Consider the following 19,997-nt stretch of genomic DNA (forward strand, 5'->3'; position numbering starts at 1 on the left):
TTAGCTTCTGATTTTTTTTTTACTATCAACTTCTCCATTCTTGCATTTGTTATTTTTAATTTTTTATAGCTGGTTTCACTTCCCTCTAAACCAGGTCAAAATTTTAACCAATATGGCCTTCTCCCTCAATTGTGGCTTTTAGGGTCTCTAGTTAAGTGTTCTTAAACAATTACCAATTATCATTCACATTTTTCTGGTTAAATTGTTCCTCCCAGCTGATTTGGCTCATAACTGTTTTCAGCTTTTTGAAACTGGCCCTCTTAAAGCACCTAGTATCTATATCACTGTTCTGGTCTTTATTCCGTTTGCACGTTCTAAATGTGATCCAGTCATGATCACTTATAACTCAATTACCATTAATTTTTAGCTCTATAATCAGTTCCTCTTTATCTGTCAAGAGAAGATCTAACAGAATCCCCCATGCTGGAAGCAATACTTCTTGTATTAGGAAATTGTCATCTATAATATTTAGAAATTCTAAAGATGTTTTGGTATTGGCAGCATGAGACATCCAGCATGTGTCACTCAAATTGAAGTCCCCTCTGATCACTCAACATTTTTTCCCTACACATTACTGATAGGCATGCAAGGAGCTGGTCATCCTGTTGCCTAGTGTGATTTGGTGCTCTGTAGAAGACAGCAACTAATACCCCATCTTGTGCTTTATCTGTTAGGACATGGATCCATAAGCATTCAAGGTCATTTTCTTGGGAGTTATCAGTGACTTGGAAACAAGTAATACCATTTTTGATATACAGTGCCCCCCCTTGCCCATTTTATCTTTTCTAAATACGTTATAACCATTGATTTTAACATTCCAGTCATGGGACTCATCTCAGCCGGTTTCAGTAATACCAGCCTGATCCAATCGATGCTAATAAATGAGCGATTCCCATTCTTCTTGTTTCTTACCCAAATTTGTTTGTGACAAATGGCCACTGTTCCCAAGTCTCACAACTCCAGTTAATTCCAGACATCCCCCCTCTGGACAGAGATCGCCCATGATGAATGGTGGGAGGAAAGGAGCTTTCTTCATAAAGTCAGAGGAGGAGAGGGCCAAACCAGGTATCCAAATTTAGCGGTGTAGTCTCGACTGCAATTCCCCTTGTGACAAAGTGGGAACGTTTTTAATGTTTTCTCTGAATACTGTGTGGGTGCCTCAGTTTCCCCTATGCAGTTCTTAAGTATGTAGGTGGTGGGATAAGCTGTGTGATTGTTGCAGAGCCTTAGAGGGCCAGTGTGATGCTGTCTGCACAGAGAATGGCCGACACCCTGTCTCCTGGCAACTGACGACCTGGGCCCCTCCTCCGCAAAGGTGCCAACTGAAGGTGTTGGAGAACAAAGAGATCAGGTGGTCTCCTGGCCCGGGGAAAGAGACAAAGGCGAGAGGAGGGGCTGAAGAGTTCAGTTTTGGAGCTGGCTGGGGAAAGAGAGGGAGGCTCAGACCTGGGGTCTGGCCTCCCTGCCCCCAAGATGGATCTGACATAGGGGTCCTGTTTCCTGTACCTACAAGCTCTGTTTTGGACTGTGTTCCTGTTGACTAATAAACCTTCTGTTTTACTGGCTGGCTGAGAGTCACGTCTGACTGCGAAGTTGGGGGGCAGGGCCCACTGGCTTCCCCAGGAGCCCCGCCTGTGCGGACTTGCTGTGGGAAGCACATGGTGTGGAAGGGGATGTCCCCTAATGGAGACATTTCTATCTCCTGACTCAAGTTCAGAGGAGGGGAATTCTTTGTGCGCTCAGCACTCTATGCTTCCACTTGCACAACCAGAATTTCTACCTAAACTCCAGCTAATTATTTCCTTTGAGTGTTGTCAGGTGTTTGTCATACAATTCCCCAGAGGGAAAACAAAGAAGGTGTAATAGTAATTAAAAGACGCCAGCTTGAGACTATGTATAAATTCAGAAGCGCAGCAGAAACATGAAAGGAACCGTAAGTGTGGCCAGAGAAGAAAGACTGAAGAGAAGCAAAGCTCACTGGATGTATTCAGAGGCAGAGAGACACCTGACACCAAAGTCTAAGGTAGGCGCACACAGCAGCTACTCCGTCAAGGAGTCCCTGCTAATTTTATAATACATTATTTGGAGAATGGGAGAGGATTGAGTGAGAGACACAAAACTCTGCTCAATGGGCCAGGAAAGATTCCTTGATGTTTCCCATCCCAGAGCTACTCCTGGGGACCTTCTGGCCACCCATAAGGATCTACTTGAGGAACCAAGCATAGGTAGTTTCTAAATTATCCCACAATGACTTTAGTTTGCTTGAAGTGTCTTAAGTTATTGTAATATCTTCCTGCTGAACAGGAGAATCATGAGACTCTGTTCATTCATGTTTGTGAAATGTTTTCAGAGCCTGGGATGGAAGAAGCTAAAGATATGGAGGCCTAGATAGCTTAGGGCTGCAAAAATCAGGCCCTCTCTCCCAGAGGCTACTGCAGCCGTACTGGGAGATTTAGGGTGCTAACAGTCTGGCAGCGCAGTGTTGCTCCTGGAAGCAGCCAGCACTGTCCTGGGGGTTGGGGGCAGGGGGTCTCCGTGCGCTGCCCCCACCCCGAGTGCTGACTGAGCAGTTCCCATTGGCCTGCATCCAAACTCCCTCCCAGAGCCCACACCCGGCACTCCCTCCTGCACCCCAACCCCCTACCCCAGGCTCAGCCCGGAGCCACCTTCTACACTCCAAACTCCTCAGTCCCAGCCCGGAGCCCGCGCCCTCTCCCGCACCTCAACACTGGTGAAAGTGAGTGAGGGTTGGGGAGAGAAAGTGATGGAAGAAGGGGGTTGGAGTGAACGGAGGCGAGGCCTTGGAGAAAGGGCGAGGCCTTGGGGGAAGGGGCGAGGCAACGGTGTTTGGGTTTGTGCCATTAGACAGTCAGCAACCCTGGATACCATTGTGAATGGTCGCCTGCAAATACCAGAGAGAGACAAGAGCAAATGTTATTTTCCGGTGCCAGAATCCAAACCCCAGTCACCTGCTGGATGGTAGCAGCACTTTGGAGACTCACGATGGAAGCATTTTCTGTTCAGCTTCCTTAGTTAGCAGTTTTGCGGAAGTTATTTGCTTATTTGCACTTGGAAATTTGATGTTGAGTGTTTTTCTGGCATTTTCTTTTCTGAAGATGCTGCTTTCTGTCTGACCTTGATAATGAGCCGGTAATGCTTTCCTGGAATGTATGCCACGGCAAACTCGCCTCTGATTAGAGGAATACTTGAAATACACAAGTGCTTAACAACTGGGGGAGTGGCAGGAGAAAGGGGGCTTCTTGGTAACAGGTCAATCAACAGAATTAGTTTAGCATCTCTGGTTTTCCCGATTTCAGCCCAGTTGAACAGTGCGTGTGAACCTACTCCCAGTTCAGACTGAGACAACAGGAAACTGGTCAGAGAAGGTTTCAGGGTGCTGATGCAATTCACACACAACACATGGGTGGAGGCTACAAGAAGGGATGTGTCACAGCAATCTGATCAGCAAAGCATCGCAGCGCATTTGTCTGGTTTTAAGATGTACCGTCTTGTTTTAGAATAGTCTGTCCCCTGACCAGTACTTATAAAACCAGATGTGATTATTACACACAGAGAAGGTCATTTTGTGGAAGGCATCACATGCTCCCAATAACTTGGCCCTGCACACATGAACAGAGGTGGTGGGGTCATGCAGGCGGAAGAAGCAGTATAAAGGGGATGTCCCGGGGATGCATAAGTGGACACGCTAAATCCAGCAGAGCAACAAACCTGCATGCCCAGTCCTGTCAGTGTCCTGCAGTTCAGCCCTATTAGTGTGTCCCACAGCTCAGAGCCCCCCAGCACCGCTGGCCCTGTCAGTGGGTCCCACAGCTCAGAGCCCCCCAGCACCGCTGGTCCTGTCAGTGGGTCCCACAGCTCAGAGCCCCCCAGCACCGCTGGCCCTGTCAGTGTGTCCCACAGCTCAGAGCCCCCCAGCACCGCTGTCTCTGTCAATGGGTCCCACAGCTTAGAGCCCCCCAGCACCGCTGTCCCTGTCAGTGTGTCCCACAGCTCAGAGCCCCCCGCAGTACCGCTGTCCCTGTCAGTGTGTCCCACAGCTCAGAGCCCCCCGCAGTACCGCCGTCCCTGTCAGTGTGTCCCACAGCTCAGAGCCCCCCACAGTACCGCCGGCCCTGTCAGTGGGTCCCACAGCTCAGAGCCCCCCGCAGTACCGCCGGCCCTGTCAGTGTGTCCCACAGCTCAGAGCCCCCCAGCACCGCTGTCTCTGTCAGTGGGTCCCACAGCTCAGAGCCCCCCAGCACCGCTGTCCCTGTCAGTGGGTCCCACAGCTCAGAGCCCCCCAGCACCGCTGTCCCTGTCAGTGGGTCCCACAGCTCAGAGCCCCCCAGCACCGCCGGCCCTGTCAGTGTGTCCCACAGCTCAGAGCCCCCCAGCACCGCTGTCTCTGTCAATGGGTCCCACAGCTCAGAGCCCCCCAGCACCGCTGTCCCTGTCAGTGGGTCCCACAGCTCAGAGCCCCCCGCAGTACCGCCGGCCCTGTCAGTGTGTCCCACAGCTCAGAGCCCCCCGCAGTACCGCTGGCCCTGTCAGTGGGTCCCACAGCTCAGAGCCCCCCACAGTACCGCCGGCCCTGTCAGTGGGTCCCACAGCTCAGAGCCCCCCGCAGTACCGCCGGCCCTGTCAGTGGGTCCCACAGCTCAGAGCCCCCCACAGTACCGCCGGCCCTGTCAGTGGGTCCCACAGCTCAGAGCCCCCCGCAGTACCGCTGTCCCTGTCAGTGTGTCCCACAGCTCAGAGCCCCCCACAGTACCGCTGGCCCTGTCAGTGGGTCCCACAGCTCAGAGCCCCCCACAGTACCGCCGGCCCTGTCAGTGGGTCCCACAGCTCAGAGCCCCCCACAGTACCGCCGGCCCTGTCAGTGTGTCCCACAGCTCAGCCTCCCGAAGCAACTCTTGCCCTGGCCATGTTTCACCCCCAGAGTGCAGCACCCCCACAATCAGCCCAATATGTTCAGTGATATTCCTCCTACAGCTCTGAGCCACCAATTATCCTCCTGTTTCTATATCCCTGACACAATCACACAGGAGAAATGCCAGTGTGTGGCTGGCTGTCGCCTCTATGGAACATTCAGTGTGGGGGTTGAGGAGTGGGTCTTTGTGGTGGGTATCCAGCAGATCTAGGATCTGAAGGTGCCGAGATCCAGAGCTCAGGATTGGCAATCATCTATCATTAAAGTTAGAGCTCAATTTGAATATCCGGGTGTCAGGAAACAGGGCGTTGGCCATTCTCTGTGTCCAGACCCCTGCACACACCTGCCCTCTAGGGCTCTGCAATGATCATACACCCTTATCCCACCACCTAGATACTTAAGAACTGCATAGGGGAAACTGAGGCACCCCCACAAAATTCTGAGAAAACATTAAGAACAGTCCCACTTCGTCACATCTCTCCCCCTTTCGAGCCCGAACTGAGCGAGGTCACTTTAGCCAGTGACCTGGGGAAGTTCAACCCCACCGAAGTTTCCATGGATGCCCCAACATCTCTCCCATTCCTTAGCATCGGCTTGTATCAGCCCCGCACCCAGCCCTGTGTCTGAGGCGTCGGTGAACACTATAAAGGCCTTGGCAAAGTCTGGGTTTACCAGATTTACCAGGCCCTGGATTAGAGCCTCCTTCAATGCACAGAGAGCCCCCTGGCACTGCTTGGTCCAGACCAGTTCGTCTGGCTTCCCCTTCTTACATAGCTTAGTGATGGGGGCAGCTAGGGAGCTCCAGCGGGGTACAAACCTCCAGTAGTACCCCGCCATCTCAGGTTCACTTTTACAAGCTGTGCTCTCAAAGTTTTGTTGTCCTTCCCTTACCAACCTCTGCTTCCACAAGGAACTAGATGTTAAATTCACTGAGACTACAAGTCCTATCCAAAGTGTCTAGAGATGAGAGTAGACCTGCCATCCCCTGCATTCTCTAGAGATTAACTACCCAGCTGTTCTGCTCTGCAGACTCAGCTACCCAGTCTTCCCTCTCGCTGGCTGGGCCAGGGGTCACAGCTCTGCTGAGCCCTGTCCCTGGTCGCTCCATCCTTGCCGTGGACTCACTTCCCAGCAGCGCCTCTGGACCAGGGAAACCTGGTTGGCAGCCGACCTGCCCTGCCTGTGTCTCCCCCCATGCTCAGCGCTGCCCTCGCTGTCCCAGTGGAGGAAAGCAGAGAGCTGCATCAGAGCCAGCGTGAGCCCCCTCTCCGGTGTGCAAGGGGGCAGGGAGCATCTCTCTGTCCCACCCAGCCTCAGGGGGCTGGTTACAGGCAGGCAGGTATCCTGAGCCTAGCAGCTCCTCCCTCATGCCAGCCAGGTTATTTGCATTTTCACTGACAATTTCCATCTTAGCCAGTTGGTTCCCTGGATTCAAATTCAAATCCTTGGCTGTTACAGGAACAGGGTCTGGATCCGATCCCAAACAGACAGTCACCCCGCAACAGGGTCTCACAGCTAATACTCTGGAGAACCCCAACGACCAGCAAGCCCAACCCCTCCTATGTCTGCACAGGGATCTGGGCCATAGGCAGGGCGAGGGGCTTTGTCCCTGGGACCCTCACCCAGCTCACACAGCCCCTCAGCATCTGAGGCTGCACCACCCAGGGCCTGACAATGGCTCTCTCTGTCCCAGGATCTCACCACCCCAGAAATGTCTCCCCATTGACCATCACCTTCCACTCCCACTGGAGGTCCGAGGGGCCTGACCCCAGGAAACTCCACACAGACATATAGGTTGCGGTCAGGAGTGGGAGCCTGTCCACCTCCCCACCCATCTGGCTGACAGAGTCTATGGCCTTGGGACCCAGCAAGGGAGCTAGACACCGGGGCTTTTCTGCAGGGTCCCCCTGGTTCAAATCGCCAGCCTGCTCAAAGGCAGTGAGGTGGGCATCCATATCCCCCCCTCCTTACCCAGGGGCAGCAATTTAGTCTCGAGGTTCCCTGCGGAACTGGCCCCCCGGGGTCTATCCCCACTCACCCCAGGGAGGTCCCTTAGGCCTCTCCGCTCCCCCACCGCCAGTTCATGCTGCTGCTGCTTCTGCAGCTCTTTCTCAAGCTCTCGCTGTCTCTCACAGTCCTCTTGCTCTCTCGGACTCAGCTCCAGTCCCGTCCATCTCCGATCCCCCGATGGGGAATCCGATCGTGAAGACCCCCGTCTGGTCGGGGACAGGAGTCTTGGCGATGCCTGGCTACCACTCCAGCTGCTCCCAGATCCTGCTATAGCCCCATTTGGGTCAGGAATCTGTTCCTTAGAGCGGTCATCCTCCTCCAGCTGCACATTTAACTCTGCTTTGGTGAACTATCCAATGCGCAACTCTCTCTTTTTGCCTGACAACGGTGATAGGAGACGGTGATAGGCCATCACTTTGCTGTTCCCACGTTGCTGTGGACTCACAGGCCTGTGCGCTCTCAGCTCCTCACAGTTTCCAGGGAGAACCCCTAGTGTGCCATCCCTTCTCGAGGTCACCACCTCTTTGCCAGGGTCAAGCTGCAGACTCCTCTGCCCCTGGGACCGCTTGCTGCAATCCTTAGGGGAACCCTGTTACTGCAAAAGTCCTTCTCTCTCCCAGGGCCAAGCCGCAGGCTCCTCCGCCCCTGAGACTGCTCACTGCAGTCCCCAGGGTGACCCCATTACTGCACAGTCCTCGCTGGTCACACACTCCCAGGGGTTAACCGCCCCCCGAAACCGCTCCTCTCTGAGCCTTCAGCACGCCTGGTCCTCATCAATCCCCTTTCGTTTTACTGCTCCCCAGTCACTTACTGCAGGAAGCACCATCCACGGGGTGCAGTACATCCCACCGCTGCCACCAGTTGTCAGGAAACAGGGTGTCGGCCAGTCTCTGTGTTCAGACCCCTGCACACACCTGCCCTCTAGGGCTCTGCAACAATTATACTTAGATATTTAAGAACTGCATAGGGGAAACTGAACCATGCCCACAATATTCAGAGAAAACATTAAGAACAGTCCCACTTTGTCACACCGGGTATTTAGAGTCAACTCTGATTCTGGGCCCAAACTCTGTGGCTTTATGCAAAGAGCAAATGGAAATATAAAGGCCAAAGTGCAGCACATTACAGGCCTCCTAGCTGAGGAGTATAGGAAAAGTAGACATATGGTGCAGAAACTGAGAATGCCTAAGTGTGAAGGTAACATTATAAGGAGGTACAGGCCTTTGTTAATTGCCAGGACGCTTTTGGCCCATGTATACAACGCAGAAGATTTGTTTTAAAAATATTTTTACACCTAGTGAAAAATAATTTCTAATTCCAAAACATGAGAGAACCAACATGGGGTGAGGCTGACCTGATTTTACAACACAGTAGATGTGAGGATGGGAGGGACTTTGGGGCTGGCAATCATAAACTCGTCACATTTGTGCTTCAAAGAACAGTTCCAGAATCAGTGGGCAGGACTAGACATAGATTCATACATTCAGTTATTATAAGGCCAGAAGGGACCGTTGTGATCATCTAGTCTGACCCAATGTTCCCTCTAATTTTTTACATCCATGTGCGGAATTAATTTTGTTATGCGCACCTATATGGAGGTGGTGTGGTGGGGGTGGGGCCGAGGGGTTCAGAGTGTGGGAGGGGGCTCCGGGCTGTGGCAGAAGGTTGGAGTGTGTTGGGGGAGTTAGGGCTCTGGCTGGGGGTGCAGACTCTGGGGTGGGGCTGGGGATGAGGGGTTTGGAGTGCAGGCTGCCCTGGGGCTGCAGTGGGGAGAGAGGACTCCCCTCAGCCCTCTCCCTGGCTATGGCAGCTCTGGGGCCAGGGCCTGAGCCGGGGGCAGAGGCGCCTCTCCCCACTGCGCACCTGTGCAGCCCTCAATAGCCTGCTGCGTGGTCGTGCAGCTTAGAGGGAATTTAGGTCTGACCACCTGTATAACGGAGTCCATAGGACTTCCGTGAATCAAGCTCTGTTTGAACTAGAACATATTTTGGGTCCAAGCTGTGGATTTCACAGCTAGATACCGATTCTTTCTTGAATATGTACAGATTTCCAGGATTGTTCAGGTCAAGGGTTATGAGTCAAAGCCATGACAGATATGGCCTCAGTTGTGAGGTTTGGTTCTGACTCCCAATCAGAATATAGTCTTTCCCAAATTGGAAGGGTTAGATGTTGTGTACTGCATCCAGCCCATCTCTAATTAGGAGACTACCTCTTAAGTCGATGTAACTTATGTCACTCAGGGGTGTGAAAACAACACCCCGCTTAGTGATGTAAATTACATCTACTTAAAGCCGGGTGTCCACACCACACTGTGATGGTGGGAGACCCTCTCCCACCAACATAGCTTCTGCTTCTCGCACTCTCCCATTGGCACAACACGTCCTCACCAGATGCACCAGATGCGCTGGGCAGACTTCCCCCAAACCTGAACTCATACATGCAAGCCATCCCCGAGGGTGGCCACAGGGGCTTCTCCAGAGCTGTTTACAATTCCAGGCACAAGCAACCCTACTGCTTGTCATTCTTGTAGGAGCACAATCAGACTGAAACTATTCATAAATGTCACACAATGGTCCCCACAGACAGTGCACTGTCACTGTATTATTATTATCTATTATTAATTCTTACAGTAATACATAGGAGCCCCAGACGTCGACCAGACCCCACGGCCCTAGGCATGGTCCAAAACACCGAACCAAAAGATGATTCCTGCTCTATGAGCAGCTAAGAATAAGACAAGAGACAATAGCTGGAGACAGACAGAGAGAGGGGGGAGCACAAGGAAAAATGAGACGACACTCCTCAGGAAGAGAAGCCGCAATAGCAGCTGCCTGTTAGCTGCCAACCTGGCTTACACTGCTGTTTGCAGCTGCACCCAGTATGTATCATTTGGAAATGTAATTGCTATGATTTCACCCCTTCCCCCAATCTCTGGGTGTGTCTACACGTCAAGCTGAGGCCGTAATTCCTGGCTCTAGGAGGCAGACCCTCGGTAACTCTGTTTGAATTAATGCGCTAAAAATACCACGTAGCCACAGCGGTGCAAGCGGCAGGAGGGCTCGCCACCCAAGTTCATACCCATCCAAGACTCTAGCCACGTACTCAGGCAGCTAGCCGCTCCTTTCTGCTCATTCGGCCGCAGCTACAGTCTAGTTTCAGCGTGCTAGCTTGATCACAGCAGGTATGTCTCCTCAAGCCAGAAATTACACCCACATCTCGAAGTGAAGATGTACCCAAAATACATGTTACCAGGCCCAACACTGACACTTGCTAGGCCCCTCCCACCCAACTCAACACACTGTTCTCAATCCCTCCAGAGCTGGCTCTTTAGCCAGTTTGCAGAGCATGGGGCAGTACACACAGCTGACCCCGTCTGAATTCACATTGCCGGTAGGATTTCGTGAGGAGAGGTATCAAATACTTTGTTAAAACCTAGTTTTATTCTAGCTACTGCCTTCCCTTCATGCCGTCATACTGTAGTTCCGTCACAATCTAGTTTATGTGTAGGGCCCGACCAATTTCACGGCATGAAAAACATGTCACGGACCGTGAAATCTGATCTCCCCTGCTGCTGGGAGCCCAGGGCTCTTAGTTGCTAGTCTGGACATGCTGGGGAGGGACACGAGTTGCCCTTCCCCTGCATGGCTGCTCTTGGTGAGGAAATCAGACCCACCTCCAGAAGCAGCATAGAAATGAGGGTGGAACACCCTCACTTCTGCGCTGCAGCACGGCTCTGGGCATCCGTTCCCTCCCCCCTCTCCCCGTGGATCCTGCCGCAGCTCCCAGCACCAAGGCCTGGGCTTCCTCCCCCAGCAGCTCCTGCCAGGCTGGGGGCTTTTGCTCCCGGCGGCTGCAGCTGGAACAGCCCGGGCTCTGGCCTTCTGCCCCACTACACACACACCTTGCGACTCCTGCCATGGCTCCGGGCACCGAGCTCAGGGCTTCCTTCCCCGGTGGCTCCCGGGGCTGGAGGCTTCCACTTCTGCCAGCTGCAGCTGGAGCAGCACGGGCTTAGGGTCTCCCTGCACTCCAGCCAGGGCTTGGGGCAGCCCAGCCTGGGGGCTTCCACCCCCCAACCAAGGCAGCCCAGGCTCTGAGCTTCTGCTCCCTGTCACTCCGGCTGGGGCAGCTGGGGCTTAGGGCACCCACCACCGCTCCAGCTGGGTCAGCCCGGGATCGGGACTTCTGCGCTCTCCCCCCGACAGCTTCTGCCACTGCTTCGGGCTTCCTCCACCAGTGTCTCCAGCCAGGGCAGCCCGGGCTCAGGACTTCTGCCCCCTGCTGCCCAAGCCAGAGCTCGGGGCAGCCCAGGCTCGGGGCTTCCACATGTGCACACACACCCCAGCCAGGGCTTGGGGCAGTCTGAGCTGAGGCTTCCGCCCTGGGGCTTTTTCTGGGGCTGGGGCTCCCATTTTTCCAGGGGGCCCGCCCAGATTGGCCGGGGACCCCTGCCTTCATCTGTCACTGGCCTGGACTAGCAGCTAGGAGCCCCTGGCTGGGGCTCTCCCAGCAGCATAGGGAAGATCCTACTACCCACCTCCACCTCCAGGAACCTACTCTAACTGCAGGAAGCTCAGAGGCTGCTGCCTAGGCAGCACAGAAGTGAGGGTGGCAATCTTGGGACCCCCCTGCACAACACTTTGCAACACCCCCCCCCACACACACACACACACACACGATCCCGTTTTGGGTCCGGACCCCCATGGTTACAACAGGGTGAAATTTCAGATGTAAACATCTGAAACTGTGAAATTGATCAATTTAAAACCCTCTGGCCGTGACTATGGTGGGGCCCTATTTACATGTTAACCCTGTAATGCTACTTATTGCTCCGTCAGCCCCGCCCAGCTCACAGGCTTTTCCTTTATATATGTGTCCATTACTGATTAGGGACTAAAGGCAGCTATTAAACTAATTGCCAGGATTGTTCTTTTCCCCAGTCCTCTGCCTACCTGGAAAATCTTGCGGACAGATCTCCTGATCTAACACCAATGAGTGGTAATGATGAAGAAAACAGCTGCTTAGAACATGTTGAGGAACCTCCTGGAGTGGAATGTAAAGGCTCGAAGGGGCAGATCAACTTCAGGGATCAGGAAACCAACAGCCAAGGTACATCAGGATGCAGATATGCTGTAATGCCGTGTCTCTGTTGTGTTTGGGAAATGGGAGTCCAGGAGAAAGCTGAGTGACTTTACATGCTTTGGCTGTCACGTGCAAGAGCCCATCCATTAGCATCAACTTTTCAGACTCTTTGTTTCTTCTCATTACTATTTATATGTCTTACCCTCAGTGCCAGAAAAAGCAAAGGCAAAGTTTGCAAACAGGAGAAGATCACAATACAGGCAGGGGCTTGGGGACAGGATGAGGGCAAAGATGGTACGAATGGGTCCTTGCCTGCGTATCTAGGGAGTTTTCCTTTCTTCCTTTTGTAAACTGCTCCAAGTCTGGAGGAGTGATTGCGACTCCGCAGTGCAGGCTCCACCAAGGTTTCTGCTTAAAGCTGATTTTTCAAATTGCTCTAAAATCCACATCCATAGGTAGATTGCCTTGAAAATAGCCATGCCGCCCTAAAATTTGTGGTGCAGATTTAGGGTCATTTGACCAGGGAGTTCCCAAGATACAGGGCCTCCAAACCTCATCATCTTCTAACAACACATTGTGCAGAGGGATTCAGAGACAACAGAGGGGAAGATCCAAACGTATATCGCCGGACTGCCCTTGCGGTGAGCTAGTGCCCGCACCAGGCTCAGCTCCAAACAGTCATTATTAAAAGTTACTAGTTGTTTGGGTAACTTCTGCTGAGCAAACCACTTTTGGCTTGGGCTGGGAGCTGGCTCCACACTGAACTCCACATAGTTACCAGCTCAACAAGCAACCTACAAAATATCCTCTCGCCTTGGGGAAAGTCCACTGGCCTTGGAGACTGTGAGTTTGATTGTCCTTCTACTGACAACTGTTAGCTGTGAAGCAAACAGAAAGATTCCTTTTATCCAATATGATCTTGTATTCCCAAAGGAAGGCAAGCACCAGTCCCAGATTTTGCAGAGAAGAGATTTTGCAAGGTCAGTTGAGGGAGAGTTAGGACTAGAATCCAGGGATGACAGTCCCTAGACTTAGCCCACTTAGCCACACTGCCTTTTGCAATGCATGGGCTAGATCAGCTAGTCACCTGTGACTGAATATCAAAGTAATGCTTGTGTACAGTGAAGAAGAGAAGGGCTGCAAATATGATTCTGTGGTGAAGGGACTGGATGGGGATACAGAACCCCGGCGTACTGCTGCAGATTATTTATGTGATGTTGGGCAAATCACTTAAACCACAATCTTTCTGAGGTCTGTTTAAAGACACCCACACTCTGGAGCACACTTCAGTTCTGTGCCTGATTCCCCATTTGACCTTATCCAAGTTGTTTAAACTTTCTGTGCTCAGTTTCCCAGCTACAGTCTGTTTTGGCTGACAGTTTAGGAGACAATTTTGGCTGATTCGGCACTAAGAAGCCCTCTGAGGTTTTGTAGAATCCATGTTCATGATCGGTCATCCTCTACTTTGGTGGGAGGGGAGTCTGGGGAGCAGCAGGCCTGGGGGATAATGTATTTTTAGGTTGTAGCCAGGGTAAGAAGCAACAGGAGTTCTGCTATCTCATCCCCTCATTGGGAACCTTGCAGGCTGTATCTGGGCATGTGAACCTCCTGGGGTTTGCGGGTGTGAACACCTGTGGTTTGTGGGCACTGACAAAACAGGGAAGGCAGAGTTACAGCCCCAGAGCTGCCAAGTTCTGTGCAGCTCCATGTGCAACGTTGTATGCTAATCAGTCAATGAACTAATTTGTACATAACCATAAACTCTGGCTTTATGAAAGCTGTGTGGATTTAGTGCTCATGCAGTCCTCGTGAGTGAAACCCTCGGTTTTTCTACAGGGGAGGAGAAAGGCAAGCTTCCCACACAAATGGCCCTCCCAGTGTGCCCCATCCCTGATCTGGGGGTACTTCCTTTAAGGATCACAAGGTTGATCACTCCCCATGGCCCCGGCAGTTCTTGGCCTCTCTGCTGAGTCTGCAAATTGGTACAGAGCCCAGTGGTGAGTTTGGAGGTGGAACTGAAACCTACCAAACACATCTCATGTAGAGGCCACTAAACATCCATTAAAGGAGAACAACTTTTTATTTGCTCGATGTCGCCCTCTGGATCCCTGATTCTTTACCTCTGACCTCGCCCCGCTCCTGTTTTTTCTTTTATTGTCCCCCGCGTATTCAATTGATGCCTGGGTCCAGCGGTTCCTCCCCCTTAATTGAAGGGGAGAACCTTTAATTTTGGGCGGGCCTACACTCACCCATCCCCAGTACTTCAAATTATACAAACCCTGTAACAGAGCTGCCCTGTCCTCTTCTTAAAGGGACAGCTCCCATTAACCAAAACACAGACACTACAAATGCAACAATAAATTGATCACTAACACAACATCCAAATTCCCCACTTAATAATACACTTTGTAACATGAAGTCATTTTAAGAATTATTCCCAGGCCTTCACAGTAGCTTACAGAGACTTTCATGAGTTATCATCAAGGTTCAAACCACAACTGCACAGCATAGACAGCCTACACTTCTGTGCTAGGTTTCAGAGTAGCAGCCGTGTTAGTCTGTATCCGCAAAAAGAACAGGAGGACTTGTGGCACCTTAGAGACGAACCAATGTATTTGAGCATGAGCTTTCATGGGCTACAGCCTACTTCATCGGATGCATAGAATGGAACATGTAGTAAGAAGATAGATATATACACATATATACAGAGAACATGAAAAGGTGGAGTAAGAGGCTAATTAGTTAAGATGAGCTATTATCAGCAGGAGAAAAAAAATGTTTGTAGTGATAATCAAGATGGCCCATTTAGACAGTTGACAAGAAGGTCCGAGGATACTTCACATGGGGAAAATAGATTCAATATGTGTAATGACCCAGCCACTCCCAGTCTCTATTCAAACCCAAGTTAATGGTAGCTAGATTGCATATTAATTCAAGCTTAGTGGGTGATACAGTCCTGTTGGCTGCAAGGAGCAGTCCAGAGAAAGTGACACCACGATCGGAGAACTAGCTGTTGGGTACCAGGGTTCTTGGGCTTTGCTTGTGGCAGCAGAATATGTTCCAGTGGTTAGAGACAAGATAGTTAAATCTGCAGTAATGCCACCCTTCTTTGGGCCATTTGCAGGAACTGAAGCTAGGATCTCTAGATCTAAAAGCCTGAGCTTTTACCACAAGCCCTTCTAGTGACTGTTTTTAATACTTCTATGCACTGTGCAATCCTTATTGAAAGGGCCTCATTTCCTGGCCATAAGGAAAACATTTCATTCTCCATCTTACAGATAACATAAGTAATAGGTTGGATAGGTAGAACTGAGACTAGAACCCATGTCTCTAAAATGAGAACCCACAATCTTTACTGTCCTGCCTTTCAGGTGAAATGGGCCAAATTATCTCCTTATGTAACCCATGCTAAAACCATGTGTATCTTTGTCCCTCCCTAGTGGCTAGGGGACATATAGAGGGTTTTGAGTCTGTTTCTGCCATTCCCAATAGCAAAGAGGCAGTGAGAGACTAATGGTTCATGAACCTCTAGAACAGCCGCTCTTGGAACTGCCTCTCCTGTTCCTGTTGGGTCACAGCCTGGGCTTGCTGTCTGTCCGGAAATTGTAGTGACACCTGATGCTGCAGAGTCTGGGCATGATGCTGTTTCTGCTGTTCCATCATCCTTTCCGGATGTCACCCACTCTCCCCCTCCTCCTTTGTGCAGAGACATTTTGAACACAAACCCCACCGTTGACACCTTATGTGAGCAAGAGCCTTTCTCAACTTCAGCCGCCCTGGGTTTGGTTTTATTAATGAAGACATTAATAGCAGGATATCTGTGGGTTCAGCTGTGACCTCCCTCAGCTCACACTCCAGATCCCCTCACTCCAGAGACCCCTCCAAATGGGGTAATAAGCCACCTGTTGACTCATCAAGACAGCACTCCGAATCACGCCCTGCTAACAGGATGGGAAACATTGCCAGCCAGCCCTGGGGAGCAGAGTAACCATATGTTTGGCCTGATGATGATATTGGTATGACATTCATCTAGATCAGCGGTTCCCAAACTTGTTCTGCCGCTTGTGCAGGGAAAGCCCCTGCTGGGCCGGGCCGATTTGTTTACCTGCCGCGTCCGCAGGTTCGGCTGATGGCAGCTCCCAGTGGCCGCGGTTCGCTGCTCCAGGCCAATGGGAGCTGCTGGAAGCGGCGGCCAGTACGTCCCTCGGCCCGCGCCGCTTCCAGCAGCTCCCATTGGCCCGGAGCAGCGAACCGCGGCCGCCGCGATCGGCCAAACCTGCAGACGCGGCAGGGAAGCAAACCGGCCCGGCCCGGCAGGGGCTTTCCCTGCACGAGTGGCGGAACAAGTTTGGGAACCACTGATCTAGTAGCTGCTCCTCGTCCAGTGGGTAAGCACAAAGATTTTCCAGGTAGGCAGAGGACTGGGGAAAAGAACAATCCTGGCAATTAGTTCAATAGCTGCCTTTAGTCCCTAATCAGTAATGGACACATATATAAAGGAAAAGCCTGTGAGCTGGGCGGGGCTGACGGAGCAATAAGTAGCATTACAGGGTTAACATGTAAATAGGGCCCCACCATAGTCATGGCCAGAGGGTTTTTTAATTGATCAATTTCACAGTTTCAGATGTTTACATCTGAAATTTCACCCTGTTGTAACTATGGGGGTCCCGACCCAAAACAGGATTGTGTGTGTGTGGGTGGGGGGGTGTTGCAGAGTGGTTGTGCGGGGGAGTCCCAAGATTGCCACCCTCACTTCTGTGCTGCCTAGGCAGCAGCCTCTGAACCTCCTGCAGTTAAGGTAGGATCCCAGAGGTGGAGGTGGGTAGTAGGATCTTCCCTATGCTGCTAGGAGAGCCCCAGCTGGAGGCTCCTAGCTGCTAGTCCAGGCCAGTGACAGATGAAGGCAGGGGTCCCCGGCCACTCTGGGTGGGTCCCCTGGAAAAATGGGTGCCCCAGCCCCAGAAAAAGCCCCAGGGCGGAAGCCTCAGCTCAGACTGCCCCAAGCCCTGGCTGGGGTGTGTGTGCACATGTGGAAGCCCCGAGCCTGGGCTGCCCTGAGCTCTGGCTTGGGCAGCAGTGGGCAGAAGCCCTGAGCCCGGGCTGCCCTGGCTGGAGACACTGGTGGAGGAAGCTCAGAGCAGTGGCAGAAGCTCTTGCGGGGAGAGGGCAGAAGTCTTCCGCTCCAGCCGGGTCAGCCCAGTTCTCAGGCTCTAGATCCAATGTGCCAGCCTTGGATCTGACAATCTATCAGGGCACTTTCCTTCTCCCCAAGTGACACCTGGTCAGTGGGTTTGCTCAAGTGTAGTCTGTTCAGATTTAGTGCTCAAGTCTCTTGATGACGCACAAGGAGAAGAATCCCACTGTCTCCTTTAAGCTGTGTTTGCTTGGAGATGCTGACTGGTAAAAACAATAAAGAAGTATGAGTTACTGAAGTGTGCAGCTGACTGATAACCACAAGGGGCCAGATTCTCAGTTACAAAGCAAAGCATCCAGGAAACATTTGGATCTGCCCACCTGAGAATTCCCCAGACATGAGGGAGCTCTCAGCAGACAAGCAGCCAGCATAGCCTGTCACTGAGCCACCCCTCTTGGGCACAGAGTGAAGAGGGTGCATGGCCAGGGCTGTGCTTCCCTGCAGTTATTCTCAGCTTCTATATGGTCGCACAGGGACTATAGCCAGCTGGCATAGATTGGAGCAGCCCCCAGGCTGCTTTAACCTACATCAGGGCGCAGGGTAGTATACTCACTTCTGTGCCAAACAGGAACAGAAAATGCAGCCCAAGGAGCAGATCAGCTAAGAAGGGGCCATTTAAGAGAGTCACTCTTTAGAGTGGAACTGCATATTAAAACAACACAGATTTCTTCTCCCACATTCATGGGAGAATTCTGGCAGATACACAACAGATGCATAACTCATATAGTTTCTGTAGATTGTAGAAAAGAATCAAAAGTCTGTTCAAAGTCCTTTCCCTATCTGTGGTGAGTGGCGATCAAGATCAAGGTGTTCATTACAACTGATGTTCATTTATAGACTTTCATAACCGTAGTAAATGCTGTGCAAACAAAGATCTCTGTACCCAGCCTGTCTGCCTATGCAGGGATCAGCTCCAAAGTTCACTCTATCCCAGAAAGCAAACAAGGCTCCCTAAGAACAACACACCTGCTAAATTCATAGCTCTGAGGCCCAGGGCAGTAGCATAGCTTCTGGATTTAAGCAAACTCTGCAGAGCTGCTGCACAGCCATTGCCTGTGTGTGGCCTGGTGGGGAGGATTCCCCCCCCCCCCCCGCCCACAGGGCCAGATTCTCTTCTGCATCCAGCTTATATTGGGTACAGCAGCAGTGGGAGCAGTCAAGGAGCCAGCTCCCTGATCCTCGGTCCAGGCCCATTTTAGTGCAGCCCACTGGTCATGGCTCCCTAGGGACTTTACGCCATGTGGGGATTGCCCTGGCACTTTGTGCTCCTGCCACTCTCCCTGCCTGCCCCTCCTGGCTACTGACATGCCTTCTGCACTAGGGGGTTCCAGGGAGGGAGGTGTAGGAGACAGCTGTACAAGCTGGGGAGTTACTGAAGGCTTCTGCTCCCATTGCACTGCTTGGGCACTGAGAATGGGCCCCTTGGCTGGTTAGCAGGTGCTGAGCTGAGGATCCCTGAAGGATGAGCTAAAAACATTTGTTGCTCTGAAGAAAGAGTAAAATGTGTCCCTGGAAAAAAATTTGCTGCGTGGAGCCTCTGATGCTAATAAAGAGACTGAGAACAGGGTCACAGCTACTGGCCCTGTGCATTCCCAAGGGCTCTCACACATCCTGTCCAGCCCAGCCACTCCCTGATTACAATGCAAACAGCCAAACAGATGGGGGGGAGGAGGGGCAGCAGGTATGTTTATTTCTCTGTGTTTATGGATGCCTCCTCTTCCCCAGATTTTCTGACTGAAGATGATATTTACTGCTGCTGCCTCTCCAAGACACTGCTGCACACCGCTACACCCGTCACCATCGGCTTCTACTGTCCCGTCGGGAGCCGTTTTAATTCGCTGCTTGATAAAATTACAGGTGGGCTCAGGGATGCTTTGGGGTTTCCCCGCAGGAGAACTGGTGCTTTCAGACCTGCTAGAATACCTAGGGGGCACTGGGTGGAACATGGTAGGCTGGCACGAGACAGGCTGCTGGGAGAGAGCGAGAGAGGAACACCAGTGTACTCCCGCCTAGCCTGGTAGTGAACAGGTCATTGTGTGCTGCAGCCTGTGACCTGTACCTGATCCCCGCATGCTATGGGAGGTCAGCTCCTCGGTGTCTGGTAGCGTGCTCCAAGGCAAGGGCAGTGAGTGTTCCCAGCAAGGGGCTCTACAGGCCCCTGTCCTCAGGGGGTTCCCCAGAACGTAGGCATGCTGCGCGTCGGAGCGAGGATTCATAGGTTCATAGATATTAAGGTCAGAAGGGACCATTATGATCATCTAGTCTGACCTCCTGCACAACGCAGGCCACAGAATCTCACCCAGCCACTCCTGCAATAAACCTCTCACCTGTGTCTGAGCTATTGAAGTCCTCAAATCATGGTTTAAAGACGTCAAGGTGCAGAGAATCCTCCAGCAAGTGACCCGTGCCCCATGCAACAGAGGAAGGCGAAAAAACCCCAGGGCCTCTTCCAATCTGCCCTGGAGGAAAATTCCTTCCCGACCCCAGATATGGCGATCAGCTGAACCCTGAGCATGTGGGCAAGATTCACCAGCCAGATACCCAGGAAAGAATCCTCTGTAGTAACTCCAGTCCCACCCCATCTAACATCCCATCACAGGCCATTGGGCCTATTTACCATGAATAGTTAAAGATCAATTAATTGCCAGAATCATGTTATCCCATCATACCATCTCCTCCACAAACTTATTGAGTTTAATCTTGAAGCCAGATAGGTCTTTTGCCCCCACTGCTTCCCTTGGAAGGCTGTTCCAGAACTTCACTCCTCTGATGGTTAGAAAC

At 51.9% G+C, this 19,997-nt stretch overlaps 1 protein-coding gene across 1 annotated transcript in view; it reads left to right on the top strand.

The window, feature by feature from the left end:
- The window catches only part of NKPD1 (NTPase KAP family P-loop domain containing 1), a 124,625-nt gene that overhangs the window by 91,116 nt on the left and 13,512 nt on the right, over positions 1-19,997 (top strand). Inside the window, exons 2-3 of the mRNA XM_073322402.2 lie at positions 11,881-12,049; positions 18,942-19,073. Coding sequence (XP_073178503.1) covers positions 11,881-12,049; positions 18,942-19,073 — 301 coding nt within the window. The remainder of the gene's footprint in view (positions 1-11,880; positions 12,050-18,941; positions 19,074-19,997) is intronic.

Source organism: Lepidochelys kempii, chromosome 23 (genome assembly GCF_965140285.1).
Source record: "Lepidochelys kempii isolate rLepKem1 chromosome 23, rLepKem1.hap1, whole genome shotgun sequence".
Lineage (NCBI taxonomy): Eukaryota > Metazoa > Chordata > Testudines > Cheloniidae > Lepidochelys > Lepidochelys kempii.